We start from the raw sequence: 17,236 nt of genomic DNA on the forward strand, positions 1-17,236 counted from the left end.
TCAAGGCCAAAATGTGGGAGCTTAAAACCTTGTCCAGATTTGAAAGTGCCGACACTCAAAATTTGGGCCCTCGAGGTGCTACAGTTCGGCTGTGAAAGAGGAACGTGCAAATGCACAAACAAACACAGGAAGTATTTACAAGATCTCAACGTTTTCAATGCACAGCAGGAGCTGGAACACAAGACATAGTTTTGTTTTTCCGAAGCAGCCCTGGGTACCCCACCCAAGCTGGGTCACCTGCTCAATATCGGGTTATTTAGACTTCAGTAAGCCATCAGGAAGATTGATGTTGAAAGCTGCAGCAAAAATTAACCCGACAGTGCACCACGGCAACGAAGGGCCAAATGGGTCCGTTTTCTTGTTTGAGGTCAGTTTCTTGATTTTCAGATGCACAAACACACGTACATGGAGAGAATTACCTTGTGGGGGCAGAGGGGGAGTGATGCCCATGACTAGACCCTGGGTACACCCCGCACGTTTGCAGAATCTGGTGGATATTGGCCCAGCCATTTTGTTTCCATGATTTTCAGACCAACACAAACACGGAGATAATTTCCTTTTGGGGTGTGTGGGTGTGGAGATTTTGTGGGAGGGACAGCTTGAAACCTTGCCCTGATTCTGAAGTTCTCACACTCAAAATTTGGGGCCTCGAGGTGTGACAACGGTTCCGCCGTGAAAGATGAACAAACAAACAAACACTTGAAACTTTATGAATTTTGCTTCATTTGCTTCACACAATCTTCATTTGAAACACTGAAATATTTCCTTCACAACTACCAGTACAAAGCACAACTACGAACCCTAACCCTAACTTATTGTTTGCTTTGATTTCAACGACGAACTATTTGTTTCGAGAACAACTAAAGCACACAAACTCCACGAGTACAAACTATTCGAGGCATGTCTAATCGCATGATCAGGCGATGCCACGTCGGAACCTTTCTTCATCCGTTGCGAAACCTTCCAGGTGATTCCGCCAAGTTTCCTGCCAAGGCATAATGACCGTGTGATGGTCCACTGTATACTCGAGTTCTTGTATGTTACAGGGCGAGCGGACCAAGTTTCCCAGAATTAAGTACTTCCTTCCAGGATCCAAATGGGGGGGACATGAGCAAGTAATTTGCCAGGCGCGCAAAAAAATATAGCCATCGTTGCCACGTTGGAACATTGCCCCAACACTCTTGAACACGTCCAGCAGCAAAACTTCGTAACGAGTCCCCTCGCTGTAAATATTCTCAGAAGACACCTCCACCTGTATCGCTGCAGACACGAACAAAAGCAGCAATGACGAAGGTGACATCATTACATTCGGCTCTTGTACTGCGCAGATCAATGCTGATTATATTGTTACGGCTGTGGAAATTCGCAATACACCATAAAGGGTCCTTAGATCAGTTATGACGCTAAGTATATGTGCGGGTGGTTCCCCACCGTTGTTTAAAGGGCTTTCTTCGTGTTCATCGGGCTGCGACTCTTTGAGATAGCCGTTTTTCTTTTTCTATCGTTATTTTGGATCAACCACACAACAACCACCTTAACCACAACGCCAACCACGACACCATTACAACAACCACAAACCAGGCCGCCTCAACCACCACCACGTTGCCACCTCAGCAGGGTTGCGAGAAGCCTGACATTCGTCGGGAGAGAACGGACGACGGCCTCACCCCTCACCCCCCCCCCAACGAAAAGCATGTGCGGAAAAGAAACGGGGAGGCAGTTCTTATAACAAAAGAGCCAGGCCGATCTCTCCTGGAATTTTCCTCCCCCGCGCGTCGCGAAGAGGGGCGATGCGCCGTCGAGATAAAAAGGGCACGCAGAACGAGAGGTCGAGGAGTGAAGGAGTGGGGCTGTGGGGCTGTGGGGCTGTTGTTCTGGAGGTCTGGAGGTCGTGGTCGCTCTGTCTGGGTCATCGACGTCGTTCTCTCTCTGGTCCATGAGCTCTCTGTCTGGGTCGTCGACACCACTCTCTCTCTCTTTCTGGTCCTGAAGCCCCTTCTACCCGCCAGTCCTTTCTTGCTTGGCTGTGGGTCGTGGAAGCACCAGCAGCAACGCCGGAGAGAGCTCGCTGACCACGCCAGGGGCCCGAGGACAGGCGCGGCTACGCAAGGCCGTGGGGAGTCGACGTCGCGACCTGCCCACCGTGGCTCCACGAGGGTGCGGGTAAGACCCTTCGGTCTCGCGGGCCTTTTCGGTCATCCACGGCCCACGACCATAAAGGTTTAAGAACCCCGTCTACCCCCTTGCCTATGAGAGGGTTTTTCTTTGCTTTTGTATGACTGCTGTGGCGCCGTGTCCGACAAGTAAACCTGTGTAAGTGACTGTACATCATCGTAGTCGGTAGTAGTACTTTCTTTGTCACTTGGATATCGCATGATTCCTTGCTTGTGTTGTGTGTGTAATATGTGCTTGCTATAATAAATGTCCTTGTGTGAAATGTATCCCGTTCGTCGTCTCTTTCCCTTTTGAAAGTGCCATCTTGAATCGCCGAATAAATTAGTCGTGGGTTTTGAACACCCGGGTAAAGAAGAGAATCTGATCCGTCGAGGTCGGCGATAACACGCTCGGTTATCACTGTAGCACGGAACGGACCGCTTAAGCGGTTCGTGTCCAAGGCCGACCTGCGGCGAGGTACGATCGCCCGGTCGACTCCTTGCGCAGGGACTCAGGGAGGGAGAATTTGGCGAGCAACCCTATACTGCGCGGGTGGGCATTGGCACGATCGTGGTGAGGTCAAAACCCCACCCGTGACTGGCTCCAGGAGGTAGTTCCAGGAGGGTCACGACTGAATTGTCCGTCGGGTGAGCGACGCGGTTGCGATTGGAGTTACGCAATCGCTCGCACGCCTGGCGGGCCAGAATTCGTACCAATATATATGCAGTAACCGATAATCATTACTTTCACACAGTAAAGTATAATATATTCAGTGAATGATTCACAAACTCCATCCACTGAAACGGTGTGTAAACAACTTTCATCGTCTCACCCCTGGTCTTCTCCTCAGCGCTTGGCGCGAAGCTGACCGTGTGGGTTCGGGTCCCTCCACGTGGTTCGCAAAGGAGCTCACAGGCTCTTCGACGACCCGAGCCCCAAAAGTGCGATCGACCAGCCGCGCGCTCACGGCCAGGCAGCCAGCCGTTCTGACTTCCAGCCGAACTATCCTCCTCGGCTGGAGAGTCGAATAAAGACCCGGCGGGGTCCATTTCTTTTTTTGGGGTGTGCGCGTCTGTTTGCGAGCCTGTCTTGTCAAGAATTGTTCAGTGCTTCTTGTTGTACATTATTTGCCTTGCTTATTCAGATAGCTCTTCCCTTACGTGCTCCCCTCATCCCCCGACTATTGTTAATAAATTCCCCTCTTGTTGAATGTACCAGCTCGTCCTTGTCCTTTCTGCCATCGGTTTGCCACGGTGCATATTGGGGATGAGGAAGGCCGTTGCTGCCGTAATTGTGCATTTGGACCGACGGACCTCAGTAACCATCCGCTCGGGATACGCACGGTTCGAGCACGGTTACGGCTCGTTCTGCTCGAGGCCTGCCGAGGGTGTGGTTCCCCGGTAGTTAGACTGCGTGGGTATTTTGTTATGTTGAAGTTGGCAATTAACCCTACTCCACGCGGTCGAATTATGGGCGATTCATAGTCCTGTAAGGGACCCGTACCTTCGGACTTATCCGAGGGTCACGACCTAAATTCCCGTGTGTTCGGTGGATCCGACTCCACTGCTCCCCCGAGCGGTTGTGCTCGCCACCGATACCCGGCACCACAACAATATGTCCACGGAAACAGTCCTGACCTCTTCTTTAAGATTGAGGGCGTTCATTCTCCAACCATCACGAGAGGAGAAGAAGCATGTCCAAAGTTGAGTAACCGGAATGGAATCAAAACTTATCGGATCAGAGAACAAGTTGTTTGAAAACAGGAAATACTTGACATCAGAGGCAATGATGGATTTCATGACTTTGTTGTTGGAGGTTAGCTCACTGGTCTATGGTTGGGAGGGTCTGTTTTTGCATCCTTGTTGTGGATGGGAGTGATGTTTTCTGACTTGCGTGCAGAGGAGAGGAGGCCACAGCAGGACAGACTGAATATTGGGTGAGAAGAACATGTCGTCCAGTTTGACTTATCATGGTAAAACGACCCGAAACTTACCGAATTCTCTCTTGTACAGCAGCTTTGCGAAGTTCCACCTCCTGAGGGAAACTTGTGGCTTGCAGTAATCCCTACAGAATACTACACGAAGGCAAACACACATGTATTAGTGGAGCTGAGGTCCAATTGGGACCCAAGCATGGAATAGAGGAGGGAAGGTCCATCGGAATTATGGCTGTTACAATATTCACTTTTAATAATCCAGATATTGTGATCGTGATGGAGATGAAAAAGATGAGGGTGATGGAGATGATGAGGATCATGGCAATGATGGTGATGAGGCTGATAATGTTACATTTGTAGGGCTTGGGGGTAAGGGCAGAATATACGTTGAAGCAGATCGAGAAGATGCAGTAGTATGATCTGTGTATGAGTAGTTAGCCCGACAGGATGTGATTAAGGAGGGGAACGTTAGCTTTAGGATTGTCTTGTTTGAATGTGCACCATGTGGATGATGGTGCGTTGTAATAATTAGTTGGAGATTAAGGTTGAAAAATTGTCGGTAAAACCTCTTGTTTGTCCCACCGAATGAGGTGCCTGAATTGAGGCCGAAGTGAAGACAGAGAAGGGCAGAGCTTGGGTCGCCTCCCGATCAGAGTGGAGCTTTTTGTCGCCTATCGATGGGCAGAGTTATGAGCACATCCGGAGGGCTGGAGTTTTTATTGCCCCGGGAGGGCGCAGTTTTTATGAGGGCGCAGCTTCCCTCCAGGTCTTCAAAACAGCTGTTCACCACCATCTCTCCCCCATACAAAACGCCGATCTATTCTACCCCAGTTTATCCACCCAAAACCAACCTCCTTCATTCTCCTTGCTTTCCTTCCTGAAAGTCCCTGTCGTGTCCATCTTGTTTACGCTGCATACCCAGCCCCATCCCTCTCCCTTCCACAGATCCCATGTCTCTTTTCCCCACTGTTTTATGCTTCCCTCCTCCTGTCCCTCTTGTCTTCCCTGTTCCCCTTATTGCACGTTCCGCGTGTTCGCCCTCATATGAGACTTGACAGTGTACACAAAAATAAAAATGTAAAAAAAGACCCCAGAGAGCGAGACGGCCAAGGATTGCCTGATGAAGGATATAATTAAATAAGGCTGTTAATTATCTTCAAAAGGGGTGTTTTAATGAACCCAAACACCCAATTTTCACTCCTGCCCTCCCTTGGAGTTCCCTTTGTATGCACGCAAAGTTTCAGACTGCGAGGTTTCATAGTTTTGGAGGTATGCAGGAGACGCACATACACAAACACACACACGCACTGACATTTATTCGTGTGGATGGATTCTCTGTCCCCACCTTTCCTTCCCACCTCAACCCGCTGTCGTCTCCACCGTCGCGATCATCATCCCCTGGTTATTTTGTCATTTTCTCGGGGAATAAGCCCGTTGGTTGTAAAATAATTAAGATCCTCGTGTGCTTCTTGCGATTCCCGTGCGCACAAAGCCACCATTGTTCGAGCGCAGTCCAGGGGAGAGAAAGCCAGTTTTGGTCCATCCGTGCAGCGTCGGTCTTAATCGGTGTGAACACGACAATAATAATAATAATGGTGGTGATGATGATGATGACGATGATGATGATGATGATGATGATGATGATGATGATGATGACTTTAATAGTGAAGTGAAGAACCCACCACGAGCGCTGTTCCTCGTTGAGTTGTGGCCCAGAGGATCAGCAAGCACACCTGATGGGTAGTCAGTTAGAACAATTCGATTAAAGTTATTGTTCAAGCAGAATCATTAAAATGTTTTTGTTTGTTTTGCATCGCTTGGAAAGAAGTTAAGAAGTAAAAATTATGATTGTAGAGATGATGATGACGATCATCATCATGGTGATTGGTGATGATGATAATGATGATTTTAATAGTGAAGTGAAGAACCCACTGCGTGTGTTGTGCCTCTTGATCAGGTGTCCCACAGAAACATCAGGCACACCTGAGGGGTAGAGTCAGGCCGAACAATTTGATTAAGGGTCCATATTGTTCGAGATGAATCATTAAAATGTTGTTGAATGCAGAATGAGAAACATTAAACAAGTGAAAGGTATAATTTCAAAGCTTTCAGCGAATACCGAAGGTACACCTGTGATGAAGAGTAAAATGGTGGAGTACGTACGGGTGCAGGGAGTAGTGATTGAATCGAGTTGCTGATAACCCTCCGCACAACGGTTGCACTTGAGACCCACAACTCCTTCTTTACAAAAGCATTGCCCGGTGAGTTGGTTGCACATATCGGATCTCGATCCGATCATACTGCAGTCACAAGCTACCGAGGCACACGGAGGCAACACCCTCTTAGGTATTCAAACAAATGCACAATCGACCGGAATTCATTCTACGAGGTCACCCTGTTGGTTGTGTCACTCCTTGGAGCTATGGTTCTGCCAATGAGGCAATAATTTGAAATTTGGCAAAGATGCCTGTGCACACTGGCCTACTCTTTTTAAAAGGGCACAGTGGGACAATTAACACCGACCAGTGAATGCTAGCTGAAAGGACACCCGGCTTGACGTCCTGAACGGACTGATGAACTCCCTCCTCCACTCCCTCCCTCACACAGTCTATAAATATATTTAATTGAAGCAACATGTCCGAACTTGGACCTCATATCAATCCCTGATTCCGACCCAATCCTACACTCCCCCTTGTTACCGTGCAGACCCCCCATCACTCAAGTACTCACGCTTGCAGGCGTTGTGATGACTCATCTCGTAGTTGAAGTCTCGGCAGAATAACAGGGAACAGACCTGGCAGTGTCGTCCGGTCGTATTGTGTTGGCAACCGATGCACCGTCTACCATTGCCAGTGATTCCGTGCCATCCTTGCTCGATTTCGCAGGTGCTTGAGTGATCGTTGCAGCTGCATTCTGCAGGTACACGAGTGGGGAAACAAAGGGAAACGAAACGACAATCACAGAGATTCCCCCATCGAATGGGATTCCCCCATCAAACAGTCTCTCCCTTGTGTGCACTCCTCATCATGGAATATAACGAACGATCAACAGGGTGCTAAATCAGTGTTCGAGCACACCGACATTCACGTTCCTCCGTGGACACAGAAATTGACCGATGAACCGAGTATGATCGAACCTACCGTCTTGAAAACCTCATCAATCAGAAATGGAGAATCGATAATTTTAAAACTCAAATCAATTTTTACATTGGTATTTCGTTTCCCTCCTCGATAGGCTTACACTTGGAGCTGTTTCCACCACATTCGAAGACTTGGGAAGTGAAATAAAGGTTCGAGGTAGGGCGGTATTATCTCCAGTCTAAGAGAGCCAGCTGTCAGTCCCGCACGATGGGCGAACACTCGTCTAACTTACCAGAAACAGAGACGTTCAGAGTGGCTTTGGCTTCTCCCTGTCTATTCCGAGAGATGCAGACATAAAGCCCAGTGTCAGACAAGGAGAGATTTGACAAGACCAGGGAGTTGGACAATCCTGAAGAACGGCGAGTGGAAAGAGATTTTTCATCATGAAACCACTCTGGGGTAGATGGCCTTGGGTGAGGGTGAAGGATGGAATACATGTCGATCAAAATTATGAACATATTTATATTTTATACAAACGGTAGATATATATTGTTGCGAATTCGCACCCGCCGGCGTGCGATCGGCCACGTGACTCGAATCGCGGCACGTCACCCACCGGATAGGACAATTCTGTCGTGACCCTCTCGGACTAACGCCGGGAGCGAGTCACGGGTGGGCCTTTCGGCCTCACCACGATCGTGCCAATCTGCCACCCGCGTGGGATAGGGTTGTTCGCCAAACTCGACCTACCTAAGTACCCACGCGGATGGTAAACCGGGCGATCGCACCTCGCCGCAGGTCGACTCCGGACACGGGCCGCTTAAGCGGGATAACTAATAACTATCGGGATAACCGAGCAGTGTTATCGTCAGCCTCGACGGTTCCGATTAATTATCGGGCGTATTAAGCCCACGACGAACCCGTTACGTGAGGCAAGATGGAGATTCAACAAAGGGAAGGACGCAGCGAAACGGGGAACAAGTCCATCCAAGCACTTGATTCACACAGACACAGAGCACACATATACAGCCAACAGAATCAGAAATGCACATATATCAATTTAAAACAACAACAACAATGCAGAGCTACGACCGAATACGCGAGCACACGGCAACACTTAAAACAATACTACTTGACGGCGCCACCCACAGACATTTACACCAAACCCCAAAAGAAAATGGAAGTGCGACTTCCCTGATCGCGTCGAGTCCTCCTTTTGCGACCGCAACTCCGAGCCCCTCCGGCGTGGTCCGCGAGCTCGTGCCGCGTGTTGCTCGTGTGGTCCGCTCGACGGTACGGACGGGGTTTTGAGGAAACGGACGGGGTTTGTTTGGCGCTGCTTTCCGTGCTCGCGCACGGATCAAAGAAGCAAGGCAGGAACAACAAGCTCGCGACTCGAACCAGAAGGCGACCATGAACCAGAAGACCAACATGAAGACCAACCCTCGACCAACCACCCCCGACCAACAACTTTCAAACAACAACTCTCGACCAACCACCCCTCGAGGTCCGTCCTGTCCGCCTTTCGTAGCGCGGGGCTCCGCCCTTTGCTCCGCCCCGTTTTCGGCCCCGCCTCCCTTTGAGCTTCTTGGAGAAGCCTCTCGAAGGGGGGCGTGACCTCTTGCTCCCCCTCCACCCCACGCCGTGCGGGGGCCGGGGCCGTCAGTCTTGGCTCAGAGCCAGGGAACCATTCCCCCAAAATCAGACCCCTCCTCTACATGACCTTTGACCCCTGCATCGCCCCTCCTCCACACCAAGCGCGGAGAATTTCGACGGGAGAAACAGGCGGGAAAACCCCCGAGCATAGTTGTTGGTTTTTGTTTGTTCCCGGAGATCGTAACCGCACAGGGCCTACTGAATGGCGAGTGGCGAAGATGTGGTAGCGTAGATGGTGGAGGTGGCGTGGTGGTAGTGTGGTTGGTGCTGTGGTGGGGATGGTGTGGTTGTTGAGATTCTGTTTGTTTGAAATAAAAGATAGAACAGAAAAAATGGTTCACTAAAAGCGTCGCAGCCCGGATGGATCACATAAATTCCCTCTATACAACGGGTTTGGGCGAACTACACATGTACTTACAGAGATATCTCACCTCCGGGACCTGAATGGTGGTTTGCGAATTTCCACAACCGTAGCAATATATATATATATATATATATATATATATATATATATATATATATATATATATATATATATATATGTATATTGTTACAGCTATGGAAATTTGCACAACACCAGAAAGGTCCTTCGATCAGTTATGCCAGAAAGTTTATGTGCAGATAGTTCCCCACCGTTGTTTAGAGGGGTTTATTCTTGTCACCGGGCTGCGCCGCTTTGAGATAGCCGTTTTTCTTTTCTCTAACATTATTTTGGACCAATCATCCCCCAACAACCAAATAGCCACCACCAACATCATTCCCAAACAACTACAACTCAAACACCACCAACTTCGCCTCTTTTCCTCCACAACTCCACCCCGCAAACATCGCTTCACCGCCATTCTCAAACGACGCCCACAACAACCAAATCCCCACCACCAACATCGTTCCCAAACAACCACAACCAAACCACCACCACCTTCACCCTTTTCCCTTCACTATCATCAACAACGCCACCCCGCAAACATCGCTTCACCTCCATCCCGGAGACAAAGCCATCTTCACGCTTTCAGAACGAGCGCTCCAACGATTTCTACTACGTCTGCTTTGCCGGGGTCGGAGTTCACGCTGTCAGGACGAGCGCTCCAATGATTCCCGCGACGTCCGCTTTCCCGGGGACAGAAGCCGCACTGTCGAGGCGAAGCCTTGGTGAATTACACACATCGGCTCTGCCGGGGTCAGGGGTCACGCTGTAGAGCGAGTGTTTTGGTGATTTCTACCATGTCGGCTTTGCCGGGGTTGGAGGTTAAGGGTCAGGGGTCGATTGTCGCTTCCCCGGCCCTATAAAAGCTCAAGGCAGTGTCGAGAGAAGTGTCGGTGGGTTGGTTGCCAGTCGGTTTTACGGAGCTCGAGGCAGTGTCGAGAAAAGTGTCGGTGGGTCGGTTGCCAGTGTTGGTGAACGGAGCTCGCAGTCAGTGGTGGGGGAGACGAGCTCGCGATCAGTTACAAGTCAGTCTGGGTTCAGTATTCGAGAGACGGAGGTCAAGTCAGCCGGTTGTGGGGAGACGGTCATGGTGTCAGAGCAAGAGTTGGTGAACGGAGCAGGGACGCGGAGAGAGGCTCGGAGGCAAACCAGAGGGCTACGTGGAGACCATCGCCGGGAAAAGGGGCGAAGTGGAGACCACAGCCAGGGAGAGTTTGCCGGAGCCAAGGCGGTCCAGGGTGCTCGTTCGAGCGTCAACTCGCTAAAAGAGCATCGACTGGCTGAGAGGGCATCGACGTGCTGAGAGAGCATCAGCAATTCCCCCATACCGAGCATCCGCGCAGAGAGAGCGCCGGTAACCCCGTCTCGCTGAGAGAGCATTGACCTACTGAGAGAGCATCGACGTGCTGAGAGAGCACCAGCAATTCCCCCCATACCAAGCAAGCATCCACGCTGAGAGAGCGCCGGTAACCCCCTCCGTTCCGTGGTGCCTGCTGTGTGGCGCGAGCCTGCGCATCCGGGTGGAGAACGCCGGAGAGAGATCACCGACCAAGCCGGGTGCCCGAGGACAGGCGCGGCCACGCCAGGCCGTGGGGAGTAGACCGCGACCTGCCCACCGTCGCGCCACGAGGGCGCGGGTAAGACCCTTCGGTCTCATGGGCCTGACCGTTCATCCAGGCTCCACGGCACATTCGGTCCACGAACCTGTCTGCCACCCTTGTCTTTGGGGGTGGCTTTTCTTTGCTTTGTGTATAAATGCATGTGGTGGCGCCGTCTTGTAAGTAGACTTGTTTCAGTGACTGTGTGTGCGAATAAAACGCTTTATTCGGTGGTAATTCTTTTATCTGCTTGCTTTGACTGCACATACGTGTATGATTCATTGCGGTGACTGTAAATACGTGCAATGTCTAATAAATGTGCTTGTTGAACTGTTCCCCGTTCGTTGCGTCCTATTCCCTGTTTTGAAAGTGCCATCTTGCATCACGGAAGAAATTGATAGAGGGGTGTAAGCACCCGGTCAACAGAATCACATCCGTCGAGGTCGGCGATAACACCGCTCGGTTATCACTGTAGCATGGAACGGACCGCTTCAGCGGTTCGGGTCCCTAGGCCGACCTGCGGCGAGGTACGATCACCCGGTCGACTACTCGCGCAGGTACTTGGGTCGGTCGAATTTGGCGAGCAACCCTATCCTGCACGGGTGGGCAATTGGCACGATCGTGGTGAGGTTAAACCCCACCCGTGACTAGCTCCTGGCGGTAGTTCCAAGGAGGGTCATGACTGAATTGTCCGACCGGTGGGCGACGCGGTCACGATTCGAGTTACGCGGCCGATTGCACGCCGGCGGGCGCGAATTCGCAACAATATATATCATATAAAACTCTTTCTAACCACTGACTGACTCACTGATTCACTTGCTGACTGATATTAAAGATCAGTACCTTCCGGGTGAGATGGAAATGTGAAATTTTGCGTGGCGGTGGACATCAACGCCGGTGTACAATAAATGAAAATATAAATAAATGAAAAAAAAGAAAGAAAAAAATGCAGGTCAGCAACCTGAGACAATGAGGAAGCACAGTAATTGAGTGTGCCGACGGACATCAAAGCCAGTTTGCTGGAAAAAAATCAAAAAAATCACAGAACTGTCAGAAAGCATCCGTAAATGAAAATATAAATAAATGAAGAAAATAAATGAAAAAATGCAAGTGAGCAACCCAAAACAATGCAAGAGGAGATTGGGACCACACTCTGTGCAGAGCGTTGGTGCTGCTTAAGTAGTCTCCTTGGCTATTGGGCACAATCCTGGACGAGTCGCCACTCCGACACAGGATACCAGCATGCCGGCATTAATTTTGCCGACCTCGGACGGATGATAGGCCGAGCTAACCCGACCTGGCATTAAATCAACAGCTGAGCAGGATTTTAACTCAGGACCCTCGGATCCAAAGCTCGCCACCCCAACCATTAAGCCAACACCAGGCATAAAACAATGAGGACGCATGGTAATTTTGTGTGGCAACAGACATCGAAGCCGGTACACTGGAAAAGATCACAGAACTGTAGGAAAGCATCCGCAAATGAATATATGAGCAAATGAAAATAAATAATTCCGGTTCTGTTGTCTTCCTGTTCTGGGTTTGGAGCATCCGCAGGTCTCTTTCAGGGCTCTCTGCTGACGATCACAAAGTTAAGTTTCTGGTCGTTATCTGTCCCGTTTTAACTGTTTATTTTCTCACCTACATGTTACTGTGCGTTCCCAGTACGGTTATGTTTCAAAAATCGTGCTATTTCGTGAGTTTTCGTCGACCTTGTTTTACTGGGTTGCTTGAGGCCGACCCATCCTTCCCCTCGGTGTACGATCGTGTTAATTTGTATTTTCTCCCCATTACCATCAATTCTTATCTTCCCCACTTTCCCAACGTCCCCCATCCCTCCCAACGAAACACTCTGTTTCTTGTCATAAATCCCCTCCCCCCCCACCCCCAAAAAACCTACCTTTCTTCTTATTATTATTACTCACGAGTCCCTATCCTTCTTCTTCATCTCCTCTTCATCTCCTCCTGCCGGCACATCATCTTTATTCTTCTGAGCTGACCTCTCGACATTACCTTCACGATTTCTTCCTCCAACCTTCCATTCCCGAATCTTACCTGTTCTTCAAAAATACATCAAAAATCAATAATCTTCCTTGTATCCTTTCGATCTATACACCTCCTGTATCGTCCCTGTAATGTCCATCTTGTATACCCCATGTTCCCCACCCCATCCCTCTCCCTTCCACAGATCTACTAATGTCTCTGTTCCCCATTGTTTTGTCCTTCCCACTCCCGCCCATCTTGTTTCATGCCCCCCTTGCTGTGCGTTGTGTGTTAGCTCTCACACGAGCCTCGACAAGGTATACAAAAAAAAGAAAAAAATCAGCAAACATCACTGCCTTGCATAAAAAAGGTGCAAAAACAGATCCCTGCAACTACAGACCAATCAGCCTTCTCTCAATCATCAGCAAAGTTATGAAATCCATCATCGCTTCAGACATTAAATCCTTCCTCTTCTCAAATGGCCTGATTTCTGGTCATCAATTTGGTTTCAGACCAGGTCACTGTACCCTGGATATGCTGCTTTTGCTCTCCCAACAATGGATGGAGGTCCTCAATACTGGAGATGAAATCAGAGCCATATCTCAAGACACAGCGCGTGCTTTTGACACGGTCTGGCACCCTGCCCTGCTCACCAAACTCTCTTCCTGTGGTATCCAAGGCCATCTCAACTCATGGCTCGCAGACTTCCTCTCCTGTTGCAGTCAACGTGTGACCCTAAATGGAGTTCTTTCATCCCCTCTTCCTGTCCAGGCTGGAGTTCGTCAAGGTAGCGTTCTGGGCCCTGATCCCCACCACCACCTCTTATGATCTCCCATCTAAATCCTCGATCTTTTCTACCCCAGTTAATCCACCCCCGTTAACCTCCTTCATATTCCCTGCTTTCCTCCCTGAAAGTCCCTGTAATGTCCATCTTGTATACCCCATGTGCCCCACCCCATACCTCTCCCTTCAATACATCTAATGTCTCTGTTCCTCACTGTTTTGTCCTTCCCACTCCCGCCCCTCTTGTCTCATGCCCACCTTGCTGTGCGTTGTGTGTTTGCTCTCACACGAGCTGAGACAAGATGTACAAAAAAAAGCAAAAAATAGAAAATAAATGAAAAAATGCAGGTGAGCAACCCAAAACAATGGAGAAGAACGGTAATTTTGTGTGCCGACGGACATCGAAGCCGGTACACTGGAAAAAAAAATCACAGAACCTTCGGAAAGCATCCGTAAATGAAAATATAAATACATGTAAATGGAAAAAAATTGAAAAATCAAAAGCAAGTGAGTGACCCGAGACAATGTAGAAGCACGGTTCGTATGTTTACACAATGTGTGAGCACACCCCGCTGGCATATACATATATTCGTTATATTTCAATTTTCTCCCACACTCAAAACACGACACAAGACTTCCTCCCACAGTGCTTTGCACATTTATCTCTGTCCTCGTTCCCCTTATCTTTATGACGATTATTACTTACCAATCCGAGTCTGACTCATCCTTGTATTAACAACACAATCATTGGCTGAATCTTCCCAGAATGTCTCTTGTGCAGTTCATAACTCCTTTATTGCTTTGTCCTTCCCTCCTAAACCCACCCACACAAACACTGTGACTGTGATCATCAATTCCCCACCAACCTTGGCCTTCCCTTTGCTCTGCATTCATACATCAGCTCCTCTCCCACAGATGAGCTCCCGGATGTCTTCGAGATCTCCAGCTCTGGAGGATCTAGAGATTGGAATAAAAGAAGAAGAAGGGTTCTGCATTCATAACACTGAACAGTTCAAGCTGCATTGAATTGAATGAGTCATGGTGTCATACATCACACTTACACTCAACTTGCAAAGTCCAGTTTGTCTGCAGCGTGCCGGTCGGGTGACTCACAACACACGACACCTGACGTCCATCATCCCGACGATTAACCAGGATTCTGATAGTGTTTCTGAAATTGCCCTTCATATTGACTTGATGGGTCTTCCCATCTGGAGATACAGCAAGTAAGTGGAAACCAAAATAAGGAAATGAGACATCATGGCAACCATCAGAAACTAACGACATCCAAGATCAACCAACAGGGAAATGAATAGCTTACAAAGACGCTTCCCGTCTTTTAGCCAATGGACCGTTGCGGGTGGACGGCCTTGATTGCTCGTGCACAAAAATTCGATCGATTCGTTTGCCCCGATTGTCTTCTCAGGGACACTCACAACTGGCTGACTTGGAGGGACTATGCAAGTGTTTGAGGATGAAAGAGTTTGGAGCAGATGTTGAACATCGGAAAGGTTGGTGGGGAAAAAAGGGCAAGGCAAATAACAAGGGAAGAGTTTCCCAAACGGTAAGCATGTGTTCAGCGATTCAGACACAAAAACATTTTGATGCAATGATGGAGCAACAGAGCTTGTCATTTTGGAATAGCATCACAAAAATAGCAAACAATTAAGTGCATTCGTAAACGAGGCAACGGCGTGCTGATTGTCTGCATGTCAGTACTCGAGGTTTCCTGTATCAGAAACATACAGTACAGGACTCAGTCACCAATAAAACAACAAAAAGAGCAATCAGAGATAGCAGACTCTTTCCAACATCTTGTTTGGTGTGGTGCTTGTGTATGTTTATGGTGTTTGTGTGCCAGTGTGTTACGTCATAAAAAAGAGACATCACTGGAATTGCCACTTTATAACTGCTGGCAGTGATGATCGGTTACCAAGACATCCCGTTTCGATGCAACCCCGCTTTGATCAGACGACCCTGAGCAATCAGAAGGAACGGTGAAACAGAAAAAAGCAAAGATGAAGTCATCAGGAGGAACGTGGAGTGGATTCTGGATTATGCTGATACTTCTCCACCTTCAAACCATCCAGGTGCAGCCAACTGAACCTCATTCAAAAAGAAAAAAATCCAAAAAGAACCCAGATCAACAAAATTTAAACATTTTTTTTCTGAAGGAACAAAGGAAGGAAGGAAGGAAGGATTATAATTCAAACAGAATTCGGAGCGTAATTGTTATGCCAGGGGCATAGGAAAGGTCCAGGAGCACGGGATGTGCCATGTGGCAAACTTTCGAGAAGAAGGGAAGTCACATGGCTTGAGAAAAATGTCAGACGAAAGAAAAGAAGGGACATTCAAAAAATCTCGAGTGCGTGCTGAACTTCCCTTGTGTTCTTTGGAGGAACCAAGTAATACCCGAGAAAAGTTCATATGGAAACAATTTAAACCCATTTCAGTGGTTGCTTGGATTCAATGGTTGCTCGGAGACAAGAAAGCCGGTAAAAACCCCTTTGTAAATAACCGTTTAAATATTTGAACAACAGTTTCATTCCAAGTTGAGTGGTGTGATCGTGTTTGTTGGTGTAAATGTTGTATTTCAGGTAAGATGTGCATGATTTAATGTATTATTATAGCATAGAATGTGTGATGGGAGTTGTGATGATGTGATGATACATTAAATCCACCAGTGAGTAAAGTTTGATTCGTGATGTTACATTGATGAGTTCACTGACTGCCAGGACGCAACTGAGGTCGTGGATATACTGAAGTCGGAAATCTACTGACGTGGATCCGTGACCGAGGTTGTGGATCCAACCGTTTGGAGAGGTGCTGGAGGACAAGGATCGAAATCTCGAGGAAGAACGGTCCCCAGCTGATGATCCATGTGGTTGGAAAAACCATTCATTTGCTTACAGGTTATGATTGTTACTTTCGGAAAGGAAACCGTGTTTTGGGGTTAACATCATTTACAGAAATCCCATAAATTATATGATATTTCAGGAATAGCCGATACTGCACAAGTGTGTGTGTGTGTGTGTGTGTGTGTGTGTGTGTGTGTGTGTGTGTGTGTGTGTGTGTGTGTGTGTGTGTGTGTGTGTGTGTGTGTGTGTGTGTGTGTGTGTGTGTGTGTGTGTTCTGTAAGGCATTCATACCCAAAACATTGACATGTGTATAACCGGTGAGAGGATCTACCCTCCCATAATCGGTGCAGGTGTAAATCCCTTGATCCTCCTCTTTCACGCTCTGGATTGAAATGATGGATCGATGTGGCTGCCATGACACCAACTGGATTCGTGGATCGCTTGTCACTGGGGGATTAAAGAGGTGAGGTTAACGGCATAAAAAATCATCATCTTGTTTAGTTTGGCTGATCCTGAACTCCCTCATTTTATTCTCTCCTGGCCTCTCTTTAATTGAGTCTCCTTTCTATATTTTAGCCCTCCAGCTTTACACAATAAATCAGAGGTAGCATACTTGTATTTAAGTTATCTTGTCTACTTTGAATATCAAACAGAATATGATTTGAGAGTAAAATATCATCCTGCTGTTCTGCAGGTACAGTAGGGTTTGGTGTCATGTATTGTTTCGAATTTGGAAGTTTACTGCACTCAACTTCCAGGTCCTA

The 17,236-nt window shown here is 48.4% G+C and overlaps 1 protein-coding gene across 2 annotated transcripts; it reads right to left on the reverse strand.

The window, feature by feature from the left end:
* Nucleotides 1–694: 694 nt before the first annotated feature.
* LOC147006340 (netrin-1-like) lies at nucleotides 695–17,028 on the reverse strand. 2 transcript variants are annotated; one of them, XM_085869028.1, is made up of 12 exons: nucleotides 16,764–16,950; nucleotides 16,396–16,483; nucleotides 14,936–15,070; nucleotides 14,676–14,825; nucleotides 14,481–14,571; nucleotides 7,463–7,638; nucleotides 6,821–7,003; nucleotides 6,254–6,403; nucleotides 6,023–6,073; nucleotides 5,773–5,823; nucleotides 4,148–4,228; nucleotides 695–1,260 (listed from the first exon to the last, which is right to left on the reverse strand). In XM_085869028.1, exons 1-12 carry the CDS (start codon nucleotides 16,776–16,778, stop codon nucleotides 917–919), a joined length of 1,515 nt encoding a protein of 504 aa, XP_085725154.1. In that variant the 5' UTR covers nucleotides 16,779–16,950; the 3' UTR covers nucleotides 695–916. The 2 variants fall into 2 exon arrangements, with proteins under 2 accessions (XP_085725154.1, XP_085725155.1); XM_085869029.1 differs by lacking the exon at nucleotides 16,396–16,483 and having other exon boundaries at nucleotides 16,804–17,028.
* Nucleotides 17,029–17,236: the final 208 nt, after the last annotated feature.

Source organism: Eptatretus burgeri, unplaced genomic scaffold (genome assembly GCF_056783735.1).
Source record: "Eptatretus burgeri isolate ZD-2024b unplaced genomic scaffold, Ebu_testis_v1 Ebu_testis_scaffold_3185, whole genome shotgun sequence".
Taxonomy (NCBI): Eukaryota; Metazoa; Chordata; class Myxini; order Myxiniformes; family Myxinidae; genus Eptatretus; species Eptatretus burgeri.

Excerpts from the sequence above, each read along its gene's own strand:
- LOC147006340 (XM_085869028.1), bottom strand. Across the intron at positions 7,004-7,462 it reads TCTGAACGTCTCTGTTTCTG|AATGCAGCTGCAACGATCAC; the intron begins GTAAGTTAGACG and ends GTGTACCTGCAG. Across the intron at positions 1,261-4,147 it reads GCTGTACAAGAGAGAATTCG|CGATACAGGTGGAGGTGTCT; the intron begins GTAAGTTTCGGG and ends TCGTGTCTGCAG.